The 19,360-nt window shown below is 38.1% G+C and overlaps 2 protein-coding genes across 6 annotated transcripts in view; one reads left to right on the top strand and one right to left on the bottom strand.

Annotated features, from left to right (window-relative positions):
- Positions 1–19,360, bottom strand: part of alpha-Cat (catenin alpha) — a 99,736-nt gene that overhangs the window by 68,395 nt on the left and 11,981 nt on the right. For all 5 annotated transcript variants that reach the window (XR_015272946.1, XR_015272947.1, XM_020946927.2 and 2 more), the window contains exon 3: positions 18,257–18,574. Coding sequence is in view for 3 of the 5 variants with exons in the window: in XM_020946927.2 (XP_020802586.2) it covers positions 18,257–18,574 (318 nt within the window). In the remaining 2 variants the exon portion in view is untranslated. The remainder of the gene's footprint in view (positions 1–18,256; positions 18,575–19,360) is intronic.
- On the top strand, positions 1,906–6,374 carry LOC147642788 (uncharacterized). The gene is made up of 2 exons (XM_086838604.1): positions 1,906–2,031; positions 2,092–6,374. Exons 1-2 carry the CDS (start codon positions 2,012–2,014, stop codon positions 2,999–3,001), a joined length of 930 nt encoding a protein of 309 aa, XP_086694730.1. The 5' UTR covers positions 1,906–2,011; the 3' UTR covers positions 3,002–6,374.

Below are 19,360 nucleotides of genomic sequence, written 5' to 3'. Positions count from 1 at the left end.
AAGCAAATGGCTATCAGAATACAAGTTAGGAAGCTTACTACGTAAGCCTCTTGCATTCTTATAGGAAATACCTAGTTAGTGGACTAGTTTTTCGTGTCGGGATTGGTGAACGTAGAAGGCGCAGTGGTCTGATCTGGCCTGGGAAGAGTTATTCCTAGAGATCGCTTTTTCGTTTTTTTCGCTTCGAACTCCTTACCAACAACGTATTATGGCCAGAAGTTGGTAGAGCAAATTGTGTTAAAAAGCTCGTTAGCTCGTCATTTATTTTGAAAGATGAAATATCCCTAGCGTCAGAAAATTTGAACTTTTCCACCTTTATCTTTATTTTATCGGCTCTGGATTTGCCTTGTTAATCAGGGGAGAGCGCGAAACAAAATATGTCTCGTCGGTGGAACCGCTATAAGGGATTTTTTTGCAGGGCAGATCGTTTATCTGCCATACCATTGTCGGCCGGTATTCCGGGCATTACCACCTTGAAGATATATCTATATCTATATCTGGGACCCCAGGGGACAAAACTGAAATCTCTGGCGGTACGGGCACTCCCGTGGCACATTCGGGCACCGAATCTTTCATAGAGATTGATCTCAGGACTCTTGGAATTAAAGCTGAGGTCGAGGGGTGTGACGAAGGAGGCAGCTGCTGAGAGCCCGTTGCAGGTAGTTGGGGTTCGACTACATGCTGCCCACCAATACTAGTTTTTTTTACGCCTCGGAGACCCATTTAATAGAGTAAGGCTATTAAACTGGGTGTCCAGCGCTAATAACATTTCATGAGTTTTACGAAAACTCGATACAATGCCCTTAAACCGTTTTTGGCTTGCCGCATGAAGGACATCATCTCCCTTTTTTTTTAATGGACGTTGATGCACTAAGGTCAGTACATTCAAGTGGCCCGTATGACACCAGGCACGTGCCTGTTTGGTAGGCGCGAACCCAAAAACCCAACCCAAAAGTTGATGGCGGGGTGCGTATTGGTCGCTCCTAGGCCCTCCATTATTGCGTTTGTGGTTACATTATTAAATGCCCCGGAGATGTCTACAAAGACTCCGAGCGCAGATTCCTTGATGTGCAGGGCTTTCTCAATGGTGGCTACTAACGAGCATAGCGCCGTCTCCACTGATTTCTCTTTTGTGTATGCGTGCTGGTTGGTTAACACTAATCTGCCCACATCGTTTGTGATGTATAGGTCCAGCAGCTTTTAAAGCGTTTTGAGTAGATAGGAGCTAAGACTTATCGGCCTGTAGTCCTTGAGACTGATGTGGCTGTTCTTTCCAGCTTTGGGCAGGAGGTCCTCCATTGGATTGGGATATAGCCCGTACTAAGACAAGTTGTGAATATTGCGTGTGGCCATGGAGTATTTTATACAAAAACAAAACAAAAAAATTAAAATTATAAAAATAATCATGATTTAACGTCAAAAAAGTTTACATCTATACTATTATATAAAGAGGAAAGGTGAGTTTGTTTGTTTGTTTGTATGAATTGAATAGGCTCCGAAAGTACTTGGCAGATTTGAAAAATTCTTTCACTGTTGGAAAGCTACATCATTCCTGAGTGACATAGGCTATATTTCATTTAAAAAAAAATAGGCATCCTTACTAAAATTAAGATAACGTAATCCAAGGTGTTAAAAAAAATATCAAAAAACTACCTTACATCTACCGCCCTCTACAGGCAGCCAAAGCATTTCCTGTCAAACATTCAAAACATATTGAAATAAGGAATTGGAGATAAAAATTTTATTTTTTTGTTCAGGTTCAGTAAGAAACTAAGTCATGCCACCCAAGAAGTCGAGTTTGGGTCGTCGTAATCGTAATACAGAAGCAAAAAGACGTAAGATTACGAATATAACTGACGAAGAACGGCCCTCCATCCGAGAGACTGAGCGGCTGAGAGCAATGCAGATGCACAAGGAAGAATCAGCAGAAAGACGAGCAGATAGGCTTGAGAGAAAACGATTAAGAGTTAGACAGTCGCGTTCTGCAGCGATTTGATTCACTCTCAAAATAATGAACGCGACAGGGCAAGGGTAGCTGAAGCGCGTTTACAGCTTGCAGAAGATCAGATATAATCCAACTATTGATTACAGCTCGAATCGAATGTCGTTATTGGCCGGATGCATCAGGTCTGCATATACTGTCAGGCCTCTTCGATTGAATCAGACGAAACTTCGGTCCGAGGAATATATCCATTTGCGGGATGCTGTGATGAATGCTGCAACTCTTTTGAAGGATGGTAAAACTGATCATTCTACTTTTAAACTTCCACTATCCGTCAATCTTGAACAACAATCTACATGTTCAATACGCAAAAATGGACCTATTGGTAAATTACTACAAGAGGCATCATTGATTATGTGGGACGAATGCACGATGAGCCATAGAGCACATATAGAGGCCGTGAAGAGAACCTTACAGGATCTAAGGAACTCCTCTGCAGACTTGGGCGGGATTACTTTTGTATTTGCTGGATATTTTCGACAGACTCTCCCCGTTATTAACAGAGGCACGCGAGCAGATATCATCAAGGCATGCTTGAAATCGTCTCCCATATGGAATACGATTGAAACATTAAAATTAAGGACAAATATGAGAGCTCATCTTCATGGAATCACTGACAGCGATTTCCCACAGCAACTGCTAAACTTTGGGGAAGGAATTTTTCAAACTCCAAATTTAAGCGGTCATTGTGACATTCTTCTGGATGAGTCTCTAGGCCAAATACTCCATAATTTGGAAAATTTAATAGATTCTGTATACCCTGATATCGAGAATTTGCACGAAAGAGACTTCCATTGGCTGTGTTCTCGGGCTATAGTATCACCTAAGAATGATACTGTCAATGAAATAAATAATCTGATTGTTCAAAAAGTCCCCGGCCAAACAAAAACATACAAATCGATCGACACTGTAACGAATATTGAAGATGCAGTCCATTATCCACAGGAATTTTTAAATTTGTTGAACCCTTCTGGACTGCCACCCCATGAATTGACGTAAAAAATCGGAATCCCAATCATGCTTTTAAGAAATTTAAACCCTCAGAGCATGTGTAATGGGACGAGGCTGCTTATTAAGGAGTTAAAGGACAATTTAATAGTAGCAAATATTATCACTGGCCCAGCAAGTGGTCAACTAGCTCATATAGCGAGGATACCGATGATCCCAACTGATCTGCCAATCCCATTTAAACGGCTTCAATTTCCGGTAAAAACATCTTTCGCATTAACAATTAACAAGTCCGAAGGCCAAATCTTCGAATTAGTAGGGATCGATCTGCGAAATAAATGTTTAACTGTTTAAATGCGAGTCGGAGCCCCTGAAAATCAATTTATTTTGCTGCCACAAAATAAAAGAACATCAAATATTGTATACAGAGAAGCACTAACAAAATAAATGTATTTTCCTTTAGGGTTATGACCTCAATAATTGAAAAAAAAAAATAAAATAAATAAATGATGAATATGTGTCATATTATTATTATTATTATGAATGTGTTAAAATTGACAAATCTAAATGTAATGTTTAATGCCCGTGCGAAGCCGGGACGGGCCGCTAGTATATATATACATATATTTGTTTTCAAAAAAATTAAACTTTTTTCTATTAGTTTTAAAAATATTGAAACAAACCCGAAAAACTGCCAAAAATGGAGCACAAAAATTATTCGTACATTTCTCATTTAGTGTCCTCTATTTCTAAATGCAACCGTAATGGGACATTCGTTTCTGAAATTTACTTGGAATTAATTTGGAGTTGGTTTCGGTGTGCTTTTTATAGCTGGATTTTTTAGTTTTGCGACAAGATTCGACAAAATGGGACGTGGTCAAGATTTGTCACTAGACTTACGAAAATCCATTCTCAAATTACATTTGAAAAATCGTAACTATCGTGAAATCGGTAGTATAATAGGAAAATCACCTTCCACATAACATAGTGTGATAAAAAAATATTTAAATACCGGAGAAATTGCCGCAAATCATTGGAAAGCTGGAAGGCCTAAAATTCTAACACCACGTGAGGAACGGAAAGTGGTGTCAACAGTCCTCCAGAATCCAAGAACAACATCCACAGTTCTAAGGAAGAACCTAGAGGAAGCGACACAAAAAAAGTTTGTTCCCAAACCATCCGCAACTACCTATATAAGGCCGGTTTACATGGTAGAGTGGCTCGCTGAAAGCCATATATTTCTGCCATCATCAAAAAAAAGCGTTTGGAGTAAGCCAAACTGCACGTTACCAAGCCGGATTCGTTTTGGGAGACCGTGGTTTTTAGTGACGAATCCAAATTTAACATATTTGGACATGATGGCCCGCCATAAGTATGGAGAAAACCATACATACCATTGCTTCTCAGGAATCCTTGAAAACGGCGTTGCAAAATGAATGGTAATAATAACTTAATAAAAAGCATGGGTCGATGTATACAAGCTGTCATCGATGCCAAGGGAGGACCCACTATATGTTAAATCACTTAAAACCATAAAAAATTTCGCATTTTTTAATACGCTTTTATTAGTTCGGGATGTATGTATGTATGTATGTAACGGAATCTTTTCGAATATCTAATAAGCTTGAAACTTTGCATACTTCTCAAGGGTCGATGACATTACTGCATTGATAATACATGATAACAATTTTTCATTATCCTGATTAGGATCGTCGGGATTTATAAAATCTTTTATAGATCCTCCATAAGGAGTAAGAGAGACAGAGCTAGCGCGCGATCTGCGCATGAGTTCGCTGAATGAGTTAGGAAAATAAATAAAATAATAAGGGAAATTCTACATTCATTACAGTCAAACATAGTTAGTATATTTAAAGTTTTACAGTTACAATTTTACATTAACAGATTAACATTAAAATGTTATTCAGAAATAGTTCCCTTGTGAAATGGAAACGTAAATTTTCTCAATTAAAACTATATATGTATATATAGCCTCCTTACTTAATTACACAGCACTTGATATTTAAGAAAATCTACCCAAGCCTTTAACGTAAACATAAACAGTCACAGCACTTTGCAGCGCTTTGATACAAACAAAAGACCCAGCTCAATATTGTAAACAAAGATTGGTGGCTGATGCAATGAGAGCATAATTCTCGAAATTATTCTGTGCCGCCGAGGCTTCATACAGAATTGTAAAAAACTTAGATTTTAGTCTTAAACGAATATTCGTTGTGAGCAGAATAAAAATCTTGTGAAATAAAAACCCAAATAATTGTATTTAAACGAGAATCTTGTTAATATATATATATTTTATATTTTATATATTATATAATTTATATATTATATAATTTATATATTATATAATTTATATATTATATAATTTATATATTATATATTGGGTTGGCAAGAAAGTCATGTCGTTCTTTTTTCAATATTTTCAAAGATGATTTATCTATATCAGGACTTATAATTAATCAATTATGTATTGGCCGTTTTGTTCGACCACTAATGACCATCTCTCGGGCAGCTGCTTAATTTCGCGCTCGAAGAACTTTTGATCTTTTCCAGCAAAGAATCGAGACAAGTGGTTTTTGACAGCCTCATCTGAATCAAAGTTTTTACCATTTAAAGAGTTTTGAAGAGAGCGAAACAAATGGTAATCTGAAGGTGCTAAGTCCGGACTATAAGGTAGATGTGGAAGCACTTCCCAATTCAGCTCCGTTAATTTTTGCCGAGTGACCAAAGATGTGTGGGGCCTAGCGTTGTCATGGTGAAAGACTATACCCATGCGATTAGCTAGTGCCGGCTCCTTTTCCTTAATTTTTTCCGCCAAATTGGATAGCTGGCGACAGTACACATCTGAATTGATGTTTTCATTCCGTCCCAGCAGCTCAAAATGCACTACACCCTTCCAATTTCACCAAACAGACAACATAACTTTCCTCTGATGGATGATGTGGCTTGGGCTGGCTCATCTTTCTTGCTCCATGATCTTTTTCGTTGGACATTATTGTAAACAACCCACTTTTCGTCGCCAGTAATGATCCGCTTCAAAAAAGGATCGTTTTTAATCCGTTGCAGAAGAGAATAGTAGATGTTGATACGATTAATTAGGTGAATTTCCTTTCAGTTATGCGGAACCCAAACATCGAGCTTGCTTACGTAGCCAAGTTTCTTTAAATGGTTTTCAACCGTTGTAAGCGACACACTGAGCTTCTCTGACATCTCCCGCGTTGAATAACGCCGGTTTTCATCCAGCAAAGTCTGAATTTGTTCGTCAAAAACGGCCGATGGTAGACCAGAACGTGGGGCGTCTTTAACTCCAAAATCTCCAAGCCTGAATTTGGTAAGCCAACGCTGACATTGGCGATCACTCATGGCATCTTTACTATACACTTCGCACAATTTTTCGCGAGCTTCGACAGCTTTTTTTCCTTTTCGGAAGTAAAAAAGCAAAATATGCCGAAAATGCTCACTTTGGTCCTTCATGTTTAATTTGCTATAGCTTCCACAAATGTTATCGAATAATTACCAAATTTTCGTCGATAGTACCTAAGACAATAAGCTTTAAAACGATACTAAAAAGTGTGACCCTGGTGCTCGATTAGTCGTAAATACATTAGATTAAAAACGATTACTAAAAAAAACGACATGACTTTCTTGCCAACCAATATATAATTTGAGACATTTTTTATTATTTTATTATTTCGGTTTTAAGTTTATCAGAAGCGGGTGTCTTAATCATAAAGCTGCCTTAGTAACGTTCGTGCAATTAAGAGAAGAAAAGAAAGAAAGCTATTGACCAAGAATACATATATCCTTTATAGAGTCGGAAATGACTCCTTCACTGCTTTGCAAACTTCTAACTTAAGTTATAGTACCCTGATAGGTTAAAACATAGTCGATCAATTTTGTTAAAAAAAGGAAACATTAGTGGTGCCGCATACCATGTGGATATAAAAAAATTTTAACCTTTTCTAAACTGTCATATACTATTGCCGATCGTTTTTAGGGCTGGTGCAGTTAAAAAAAAAAAAAAAATGATAATAATATTTTGCCTAATACCGTGAGTAAGAAAAATATGTTGAAAACAATTACTAGATATTATATATTGTACACTCTTAAAAATTATTATTTTTTTTTATTAATATCATTAATTCATTTATTTATACATATTATATATATATTCATATAATTTTTATATATTTATTAATATTTTAAGCTATCAGTTATAAACTTAAAGCTAACTCTATAATTAGGGGCATTATCTGCTATGGTCTACCGCTCGTCTGGTTATTTACATAAATTAGAGACTTAGTTCCCACAATCGCTGGTTAAGAAGTTGCAAGCTTAGTACATGTGGCGTAACCGGGTGAACAACCCGCGTTCAATTTAATTCCAACTTAGGAAACTTCTTGATAAGCATTCCCACGATCGCTAGTCAAAAAAGATTTAAACTCAGCTCACATGGCTAAGCAGGGGAATTTATATAGGGCATCTGTCAATTGGAAAATCAAAGCATTGACCAACTACAGCGGCCAATAGTTACAAATTGTTATAAGCAGCCAATAGGAACACAGAACGTCATCGGAAGCAACGACTGCGGCAGAGACGGTGACAGCGATGGAGGAACGCGTAGCCTATATAAACTATTGTTAAGCTTGAGCAAAGTTAGTTCTTAATCCAACTCAATTCAATTATATTTCACTCCAGGATTTTTAGCGGCAGGATCGCCCACCTACACAATGGGTTCTTCGAGCCGGATTTGGATATCCTTCCGTCCTTTCACCAGCAATTCCCGGTGATTTTCCGCTTACGATAAGTATAAGCTTTCTTCTGTCTCGATCTTGCTGCCGGTCTTCAACAGTGGGCCGAACATTAAATTTCGCTAACCTTGCTGCAAGATTTATTGTTTTTTCTTCGTGTCAACTCCAAGACGAGTTTTTCGGACACAACGGCAGTTGAGAATTTCATATTTCTCTGCGTCTCCGATCGTCAAAAGTTTCCATCCGTGCCGTTTTGTGTGCGCCGCCAGACTTCTCGCCGTTTCTATCGGTTTCTCATTGTCCGCCGCTGCCGCTATATTTTTTCGAATTTTTTGTGCTTTACCCATACACATTTTTCTGTTCGCGAAATTCAATAAAGTCGACTTCTAGACGCTCCACTGTGCCAATACATGCCCTTACACATTGTTCCTATTTACATGCATGTCTATATATTTTCCAAAATATTTTCTGCATCCGATTCCAGAAACTAATCCCGATAATATAATTAAAAAATACAACGTGAGCAAAACAATCACCAACAAAACCGAAATGCAAACACGAGTGCTTTTTAATTGTTTCCACCGCTTGCCGTCGGCATAACCCACTGAGCTTTTTCTCCTGAACAAAAGCCAAGCATTTATTTTCACCTTTCCGGCTCCGTAATAAATAAATTTGACAATAGTTAATTATTTGCAACTGATAATTTCCTAAATTAGTAATTAATTAATTTTTTTATTTATAACGGGATAAATCCACAATTCGGGGTCTATGTTCTAAATATCTAAGCAAGACCATACTCCGTCGTCGCGCCGTCTTTAATATTTTAAATATTAAGACAATCCAAACTCTTCTTCTGACATTTTTTCATTTCGACACCTGCACTTCAGTGGCAACAATTTAAATTGGTTCTGCCGCCACAATTCGCTTTTATTTATTTCGGCGCTCAAATTATTGCAAGATTCTAAAATTTGGTATATAATTTTTCAACTACGGCCAACCTATTGCCTAAATCCACCGGGCCTTGTGTCCCAGCTGATTTCGAAGCCCACTACCGTAATTCCACAGCAATTAGCGAGAATTTTGTGAATACTTCTACTAGACTCACTTGTTCCACCGCAAAAAGATGGCTCAAACCGCAGTTGACATTAATGAAGTTTATTGTCACAACTGACAGGCTAAAGCACACATTCACACTTCTGCCACTGCCGAATCTGCAAAATTTTCTCTCTGATTGGAGCCTTATGGGAAAAGGTGGAAAAGAGCTACGAGAGCTGCTCCGACCTTTTTTCCATGTCCGCTGATAGTACGGTCACCGTGACAGTCCTGGAATCCAAGTACAACGATTGTTACTTGTCTATTTAATATGTTTGGCCCAACTTAAAGAAGCAGTAGAGAAGGGCTCCTCCTAGTCCACTTAGCCTTCCGACAGTTTGCAACCACCCTTTTCCGTGGGTTGTCGTCTGCCACCGGTGGACACCGAAGTTTTCGGTGGTGACTATCTTCGGTGACCCACGTTCAGACCCTTTTCACTGCGGTATATATTCATTACTCGCGTTTTACCCCGGTGGAGAAATTGTTTCACCTACTATCCAAAACAAGTGGCGAAGCGCACGCCATTGTTTTCAAAGCGCCGCTCACCAATGAGGGGTTCGTCTCAGCTTGGCGAAGCCTCACCGACCGCTTCGAAAATCGACATTTGTTGATCAACAGCTAGTTGAAAATCCTTTTCAACATCCAGGCTATCCCCCTAGAGTCCAAAATCGCTTTGAAAGAACAGCAAGGCACCATCCAAAGTTGCCTGACCGCCTTAGAGATGTCCTCTTTTAAAGTTGGGGCTTGAGACTCTCTTTTCGTGTATATGATTTCCTCCAGGCTTCCAAAACTTACCCTTTCCTTTCCTTCCCTTTCCTTTTAGGAGCAATCAATCTAGAATAAGGCCGAGATTCCAACCTGGCGCGAGTTAGACGACGTCATGTCGACAGGCCCAGGGCCCAGCCCCGCCTTCATTCTTCCGATTTCAGGGTGACTCCAGCACCCAGAAGGTGTGACCTGTGTTCCTGCGTATATGTCCCCGTTTCCACAAAATGACCATATTTGAGCGATCAGATATCGTCCGCAGAAAGCTCTGCTTGAATTGTTTTGCACGAGGCCACCAGGAGCGGGATTGCCCAATTGCCCACTCTTGCCTTACGTCCCACAGACGGCATCACACCAGCAAATGTTTCTCCAGTTTTCAGATTCCTCCTGAACCTTCGAGCCCAGTAACTTACGACGGCATCAAAAGCAGGCGTTCCACAGGCGCAAACTTCTACCGCTGCCGTCAGCAGCGGAATCCATCCGCTTCGAAAATGCCAAAATGCTTTGCTCCACGCGAACGCTCTGGAGGGCAGACGTACCAGAGGTCCAATCCAACCAATGCCGAGTCTGCCCCCAAACTTCATCCACTACGGACGTCGACGTCTCCCTAGAATTCTTCGCCTCCCCCGACACTCCTCTGCCACTCCACGGCATTTGTCCACCGCTCCTCAGCTGTACTCCGATGCACATGGCAAATTCCGCCGCTCGCTAGGATACCCTGCAGACCTCGAAAATCGCATCGTCCCCGTCATCCCTTCTGCAGCGAGTTGTATAAGGGACGAATATGTTGCTACTCGCGTACTGTCCATCGAGCAAATCTACGAGCTCCCACTCTCATGTCTTCGGTATTCGCTCCCGCTCCCGAGTTCCCGAGCTTCGATCGCTGCTAACGGCCAGTTCGCGCTTCACTTCTAGGGACCGCTCTCGCGGGCATAAGCTAAGCTTATCGGTCTTATGTTTAAGCAATTTTAGTACTATGTAAGCAGCGAAACAAAGCTGGCACACTGAAGCGAGCCCCACGACGCCCCCGACTTTTCTTTTTTACCCCTCTACAGGTATATATTTTTTCCGACTCCGTCGCGGGAGCTATTTTAACTCCAGGATCTTTAGCGGCAGGATCGCACCCTACACTATGGAGGATAGGGAGTCGAAGCATATATCCTGCTTTTACTCAGCAGATATTCACGGCTTCATGGATGGCTATGATTTCGCTAGAGAAAACGGACGAGTACTGTTTGTATATAGTTGGCTTTAGAGCCCTATGTGGGGAGTTTTTATGGAGTGGAAAAGTTGGCAGTTGCGTTTTTTTTGTTGGGTAGTTATTAGTTAGAGAGTTTGGGAAGGATAAGATTTAGCAAATGTGAATGATATTGTGTTAGGGTATCTGTACTTCCTTTTTGTGGTTTTGGCTAGTTACCCTTTCGAGTAATAGGTTTGTAGAGAGTTTGCCTGTTAAGTTTACATCTTTTTTCTAGTGAGTTTATTTTGGATTTTATAGGAAGATTGTTGGATGGAGTTATTCTAAAGGCCCCAAGAGCTGCTTTTATTGCAGAGTTTTCTTAAGCCTTGAGTACGTTTAAAATGGAGGTTGGAGCTCTTCCGTAAATTGATATGCAATAAATTTTTTTGGAGATGAGGATGGATATGAAATTTTTGATAAGGGAAGTTGTGTTGTAGTATTTTTTTTTTTTTTTTTTTTGTGGGAGAGGTGTTTTATGATATTAAGAGGTTTGGAGAGGGATGTCTTCAGGTTTTTTACGTGGCATCTTAGTTGTATTTTAGGTTTTTGAAGAGGCCTAGAATTTATTTAATGTCGGTAGTTGGGATATTGGTTTAGCCTGCGGTAATGTTTGTCTAACAATTTCTTTTTCCGGCATATATTTATTAATCAACATTTCTCTAGTGAGAGTTATGATCCTGAATAGGAGCACCATTCTTCGATTTTTGGGAAAAAGTTTTACTTGGACGTCGGTGTTTCGGTTAAATTCTTTGGAAGGGAAATAGTTTCGGTTGAGAAGTTGTAGGCGATTAGGAAGAGGATTACTGGGGTGGATTACTGGATTCCATTATCGAGTCGGAAGCTGTAGGAGAGGGATGTGCCGATGATTTTTCGGTTTGCCATGAAGTTCCATATATATTTAAGTACGCAAGGTCCAGGTTTCCATTCTTCGAGTTGGTGAATGAGAGAGTGGATGCAAATTTAGTCGAAGGCCTTTCTAGCGATATTATCAAAATATGTTTTTTGAGGGACAGGAATACGAATATTGCTATGAATGAATTTGTTTGTTAAAACTACTATGTACTTGTCGGTGACTTTGATTAAATATGGCTTATGAGCAATCGGTTAGTACGAGTTTGGGGTTTATTGGGTCTTAGGATGGGTAGTAGCAGGCTTAGTTTATAGGCTTGGTGGGTATAGCGGTCGATAACGTTTTTGACATGGTGCAGGATTCTATTATTTAAGGAAATGGGTGAGTTTTTAATCATAGACTAGGATATGCGGTGAGTTGATTGCGTATGTATTAGAGGCCGAGTTGTTGTTTGTGCAAAAGTCAGAGAAAAAATCGATGTTTGAGTGGGTTTCGGAAGTGAAATTTAGAAATAAGCCCTTTTTTGCTTCCCTTGTTCCTCTTTTATACTTGGTGTAATAATCAATCATGTTGTCGGTATTGATGTTGTTTTTAAGAAACTTCTATTTGTGTTTTGGAGTATGCATAGGCAGGCGCTTTGAATAATGGTCTTTTTTATGAAAGCTGCTTCTCTGTTTTTTAAGTTTAAAAGAGGGCTTGGATATGAACGATGGTGGAAAGGATTTGGAAATATCCTTATAAGAATAGGAAGGTAGTCACTTCCGTGAAGACCTTTTCGGACCTTCCTTGAGATCTCTGAAAATCTCCGGTGTAGGGGACTTGTCATTAGTATTGCTTGGATTTATTAAACGGTGGTCGAAGGAATTCAATGACCCCTATGTTACTAAATCCTTATATACTTCCTTAGTTCGTCCTATCCTAGAATATGGATGCTGCGTTTGGAGCCCTCAGTACGGCGTCCATAGTAAACGCATCGAGTCGGTTCAAAAGAACTTTTTACTTTTCGCTCTACGCGGTTTAAATTGGGATGCAAACCAAAGATTACCTTCCTATTCTAGTAGACTCCTATTAATAAACTTGCCGTCCTTAGCCAATCGTAGAACGATGCTAGGGATAACCTTTATTTTTAACCTTATCCATGGTGATGTGGAAAGTGCGGACTTGTTGAGTCAGCTTAATTTCCATGTACCATGTAGAACCACTAGATCCTATATCCCATTAGTGTTGCGCCACTGTAGGACCTCCTTTGAACTGCATGAACCTTTTAGAGTGTTATGTGCAAATTATAATGATTTGTACACACTAATCTCTAACGTAGATTCCCTTCCCAAATTAAAATCTTTAATACTAACACACTTAGTAAGCATGCAAGCTAACAATCTGGCAGCACGCCGGTAGTCAATTTTCCTCGTATTCTGTCCTATATTTTCCATCGCGCCTACTAACACCTAACCCAAACAGGCACGTGCCTGGTGTCATACGGGCCACTTGTATGTACTGACCTTAGTGCATCAACGTCCAAAAGTATTGTTTATTCGTTTCTGTCTATGAATTTGGCTATTGTGTTGCCTCTAAAGGAGCAATAATATGGGGGCCAGCTGTTGAAGTCTTTTAGTACAATGGTAGAAGAAAAGGATGCAGTTAAAATGATTCCTAAGTTCCTTAGATTGATTTTTTTGTAGGGTGAGCTATATGTAAATTTAAGTTTTATTTTTGTTTTGGGAGTTTATAGTAAAGTCTGCGCTAAGGTTTTTTTGTAATTGGGAGAATTGCACCAGAAACGCTGTTCCTCCGAACGCGTTGGTTCTGTCACTGCAGTATAGGGAGAAATTTATGAAAATCGGTATGGAAATTAATTTGTTAAGGTTGGTTTCTTGGAATGCTATGTTTAGGATTTCTAGTCCTGGGTAGTTGTGTTATTTTAATTGTATTGTATTGTATTTAATTTAAATGAATCCATTTAGACTAGATATAAGATCTGTTTTTTGTTAATAAGTATCCATTTTGCATGACTCACTTGATGCGTCGGAAATATTTTTGGTGTTGTTCGGGTTTTTTAGTGTCTCTTTTTTTTTATGGAAGCGATGATTTGTTATGATGTTTTTGGAGGTGGGATTTTACTGGATCTAGTTGTAACATATTTTGTGTTTTTTGCAAAACTTATGTAGGTGGCCGAATTTAAGGCAGTTGTTACATCTTAAGGGCAAACAACGGCCTGACAAAAGTTTCTTTGATAGTCGATCATTAAGTATTCTGGAAGGTTGTGTGATCGACATTTAATTATTAAGATTAATAAGAGAGCCGTTTGCTCTTTTGAGCATTTTTCGGACGCCAGTAAGTTGTTGGGCCGGTGGTTCTTGAACTATTAAGCTTTCTTCGATACATTTTAGATCGTTAGAATAAATTACTTCTTTGGTGGAGATGGGAGAAACGAGAATGGTGACGGTAGTGTTGATGTTGGAAGTGAAATCTTTAAGCTGCATTATATTAAAGCGAGGAATGGGTTAACCTTGTTGAGGTCGAGGCCGGGGTCTGATCTAAAGATGATTAGGTATTGAGGGCCTGGAAATTTCAGGACGTCCAGTACGGTTGGTAGATTTTTTTGTGGTTTGCCTGGCACTTGCATTTGTACTTGTACTCTAAACGTTTGAGAAATGTAATTATTGGTATTGGCTTTCTTCTAGTTTGTTTTCTCAATGGAGTTGAAGCGGGCAAATATACGTCTGATTATCATGAGATATTGTGACTGAATGAGACAAATTCATGTATATAAAAGAAAGTCGTGTCTGTTACATAACTTATAACTCAAGAAATCCATCGCTGATATATAGCATTTACTACAAACCAATATATCAAGAAGTCGAACAAACATCATCACCAACAAGTGTATTCACTGAACTTAAGCGAAGAAAAACAAAATATAAGAGAAAATGCCCCATTGAGACAACGCGTGGGGACACGAAAATCATTGACATCATACAATCGATTGGCATTCCAATATGATCCCACTGAGAACTACAGTGATGATGAAATTTTGGGTATTGGACCAATGACGACTTTATGCCGATATTGCAATTCGTTAAAGTTTAATTGAGAAACGGCTGGATTGTGCTGCGCAAGTGGAAAAGTTAAACTGGATCCATTTTCAAATATAAAACAAAAAAATGTGTTTATTTCACCAAACGAAATGTTACATAAAACGAAGCCATCGAACAAAATTTAACGAATTTTATTAAGATTTAAGCCTATCTGTATTTTGCAAACAGAAAATCGTTGTATGTGAAAATACTCTAACCAATTGGTATCGCAACTCCACGCATTAACAATAATAAATAACGTTTACCGACCTTTTAAATATTCTTATATATTACAAAAAAGTTTTCCCACCTCTTTTAAATAAATACCATCATTTGCCCATCCCTTAAAAATAAATATAAGCGTTTGACCACCCCCTAAAGCTAAATATTTAAAAAAAAAAACGTTTGCCTACATCCGAAAACTAAATAATATAGTTCGTCCACGCCTAAAACTTAATATTTTTAACAAGAACGTTTTATGTCACTTAATATTATATGCGATTAAGAGTTTAATAATTAAAATTGTGTAATCCCTAAGTTATGAAAAAACCCAAATAAAAAATTTAAAAATCTGGTTTGAAAAAGGTTCATATTGCTACGTGCTATAATTTTTATTGAGAAAATTTACGATTTCATTTCTCTGTTAATTAAATTTTGCACAAGACAAGGGAACTATTTCCGATGAACATCTTAAGACAGGTGCCGAGACGAAATATTCCCGGAATATCCAGGGGAAAAGGCACTACTGACGCAAACATGAGCCAGACCGATTTTGTTTGTTTTTTTTTTTTGCAAACTCGAGATCGAAGTTTTGTGGTTTCTCTCGCATCTCTGACTTCAAATTTTAGTGGAGTTTTTATAATATAATAAATAATTTTAGTCACACGTTTGCAATGCAGACATTTCCGACCGTATAAAGGATACATAATATTGATCAGCAACCACAGCCGAGTCGATATTGCAAAGCAAACTACGTAGTCTCTCAATTATAAACCTATCTGAATGAAACTTTGCAGTAAGCCTTCTATAACTCGTAGATAAGTCCGGAAACTTTTCAGAAAACATATTAATACTTTTCCAGCTTTGAACAGATTTGCATCAAATTAAATATATACACACTATATATACACTCCTGTTCATAATTATACGACACCTATGAAATTTTTGTTTCAGCGGTCGTAGGAGAATGGAAACACACAGTAGATGAAAATAAAGTATGCCGAATAATAGCACAAGAAGTTGTGCACAAAATGTGATATTCTTATCCTTGCTTGCATCACTCGTTTTCAAGTAACGGTAAAAAAAGCACACACGCCCTGATTTAGATTACCCTGAATTTGTTTCAAAATGATACGACACATTTCATTATTTTTGTTTACAGCTAATATTATATTGTTTTAATTGTTTATAACTAAATATTAATAGTTTATAACGGCGCCTTGTGCTTATCCCACTTCAAAAATTCTTCTAGGCATTGAATTTATAAGGTTTTTTAAGATATTTTGGTCCAAGAGACACCATTGTCTTAAAATTTCATTTTTGAGACTTTTAACAGTCTGAAATTTGTTGTTGTTGGCCTGGCTAAGATACCCAAGATGTTTTCAATCGGATTAAGGTTAGGAGAGCAAGCCGGCCAATCCAAAACATTTATTTTATTGTCATTGAGGAACAGTTGCGTCTCTTTGCTTTTATGAATGGACGTATTATCCTGCATAAAAACATAATTTTGGTCCTTATTTTGATCCGAAAATGACAGAGGACAATCTTGTAACAAATTTTTGTAGTCTGGACTTTTAATTTCTGAGCTTGTAAAGCACAGTTCAAGCGTACCAACCGCATGAAAGGTTCCCCAAGCCATAACTAATCCGCCTCCAAAATTGCATGTTAGGAACATAAGGGGATCCTTACCCAAACCAAGCAAATAGGGACGAAACCCATCTGGGCCATCAAGATTACATTTTTTCTCATCAGAAAAAATTATCCGAAATGTAAAATATTGACAAAAACCTATATAACCAAAATTGAGTTAAAATTCCATATCGAGGTCCAGTTTGTTTCCAAATTGTTCTGAACCAAACTGAAGTCGTGCTCTTTCGGGCTGCGGTTTTAATATCGTAATTTTTTTAAAAACTTCTCTTACAATATTTTCGGAGCTTAGTAATGTTCGTCAGATAGTCCTACGGGACACAGGACGACTGGAACTCGCAGCAAGTGAGGCACAGGATGAAAAAGAATTGCTTGCATTGTTAAGTACTCGACGTTTATCGCGATCAGATAGCTCCGGCTTTCTTCCAGAGCTACGCCTGACACCGTACCCATCCACATTTTTCAAAAAGTTGGTAATAACACAGCGTGTTCGACCCATCTGCCGGGATATTTGGCTAACATTAAAGCCAGACTCGTTATACGCCTTAATTTTTCCCTTCTCTTCTTCGCTTAAAAAGCTACCATGCGGCATTTTATTAAAAAATGAATAAAATATTTAACAAAATTATAAAAAAACCAATAAACCCTAAACCTTCCTCTTTAGCCGCAATAATTGAAATGTGTCGTATCATTTTGAAACAAATTCAGGGCGTGTGTGCTTTTTTTACCGTTACTTGAAAACGAGCAATGCAAGCAAGGATAAGAATAGCGCATTTTGTGCACAACTCCTTGTGCTATTATTCGGCATACTTTATTTTAATCTACTGTGTGTTTCCATTCTCCTACGACCGCTGAAACAAAAATTTCATAGGTGTCGTATAATTATGAACAGGAGTGTATATACATATATATCATATGGCTGCCATAGGGACGATCGAGAAATTAATACAATGAATATCAAAACTTTATAAGTTTTGAGCCAATTCTATTGAAAACTGAAAAAGTTAAAATTTTTTAATTTTCCGATCATTCCTATGGCAGCGATAGGATAAGTCGTCCGATCCGGCCCGTTCCGACATATATACGAGTGAGAGTATATAGAAGGCTAACTACAAAGTTTCATTCAGATAGCTTCAAAACTGAGAGACTAGTTTGCGTAGAAACGGACAGACGGACAGAAGGACAGACGGACAGAAGGACAGAAGGACAGACGGACAGACGGACATGGCTAGATCGACTTGGCTGTTGATCCTGATAAAGAATATATATACTTTATATGGTCGGAGGTGCCTCCATCACTGCGTTGCAAACTTCTGACTGAAATTATATACCCTACAAGGGTATAAAAAAGAAAGATTCGGCTGTTGATGCCGATCAAATATATAGTATATATATCTTATATGGTCTCAGATGTCAACTTTTATTCAACAAACTACAATTTTCAATGAGTCTGAAGTGATAAAAGTATTTGTATAAAATAAAATTAAATAACATCATGTCTATATATGGTATAGACTGATTAATACCAAAAAAAAATTAGTTTTTGACAATCAAACCTATTAGCTTTGATCCATCATTCCATCATTCCATCATTCCCACATACACACTAAATAAAATTGTGCGATTTTTTCAATTTCATATTTAACTTACGTCAAAATCATCCAAAGCTGCAGCCAATTCTCCAGCTCCGCTGTAAATATCTGTCGGTTGGGAAGATTTTCCTTGGGCTACATCGCTTATAGTGTTGACAGCATCGCACACTTGCTTCAGAATAAAATCGCGATTCACTTTGGCCAGATCTAGTTCGGGATGCCGAACATACACTTTCGACGCAGTCAATAACATGGTTGAATGTTTTTTAAGCATCGCGCGAGCTGCTGCTAAATCGTCTCTCAATTGGGGATCTTTTAATTCCTGTTGTCGCTTGGCTGCTTGCTTTATAAGTTCTCCAGCATTACGGCCAAATTGCTAAGAGAAGAATATGTTGCAGGTTATTGTATAAACTCATTTTATAAGTAAATTTTAAAACAATCATAAAATTACTTTTAAATATTTATTTATAACATCTCACGATGTTATGGGTGGTTGAACGGAGTTCGTGTAATATGAAACCGCAATATTCGAGCAAAACAAAACTTGAAATCCTTTCCTAAAAAGTAAAATTTTTTAAAAGTCGGTGTAATAAAAGAAACTTTGTAACGATTAAAAATAACATAATGGTATGGTTAGGTTTGATAACTTTTGTTTTCTCATTTCTTTTTTTTTCCTTTTGCAGTCATGTGCGACTGTCTGTCCATCCGTCTTTCCGTTCGTCCGTCTGTCCCTCTGTGCTCCTATGTTCTAATGATATTTGTTATACCCTTGCAGGGTATTATAATTTCAGCCAAAAGTTTGCAACGCAGTGAAGGAGTCATCTCCGATCTAGCCATGTCCGTCTGTCCGTCAGTTTTAAAGTTATATAAGGGAAACTTTCCATTCTGAACGTCCTTCTATCCGTTTCTACGCAAACTAGTCTCTCAGTTTTGAAGCTATCTAAATGAAACTTTGTATTTAGTCTTTAATATACTCTCACTCGTATAGAAGTCGGAACGGGCTAAATCGGACGACTAAATTATATAGCTGCATAGGAACACCCGAAAAATTTTAAGAAAATTTTATGAAAATCTTAATACTTTATTTAGCTGCCATAGGGACGATCGTTGAATAATGTAAAACTATAAATCTACTATATAATAAATAATAGTTAAAAAAACC

This window comes from Drosophila serrata, unplaced genomic scaffold, assembly GCF_035046125.1.
Source record: "Drosophila serrata isolate PLE 108 unplaced genomic scaffold, ASM3504612v1 contig_358, whole genome shotgun sequence".
In the NCBI taxonomy this organism is placed as follows: domain Eukaryota; kingdom Metazoa; phylum Arthropoda; class Insecta; order Diptera; family Drosophilidae; genus Drosophila; species Drosophila serrata.
The sequence above is the reverse complement of the archived record's forward strand: the minus strand, read 5'-3'. Positions and strand labels throughout refer to the sequence as shown.

What these genes read in the sequence shown, in the direction of transcription:
- LOC147642788 (XM_086838604.1), top strand. Translation starts at nt 2,012, where the DNA reads ATGAACGCGACAGGGCAAGG. An exon ending in ATGAACGCGACAGGGCAAGG is followed by an intron (nt 2,032 to 2,091) that starts GTAGCTGAAGCG and finishes TATTGATTACAG; the next exon opens with CTCGAATCGAATGTCGTTAT.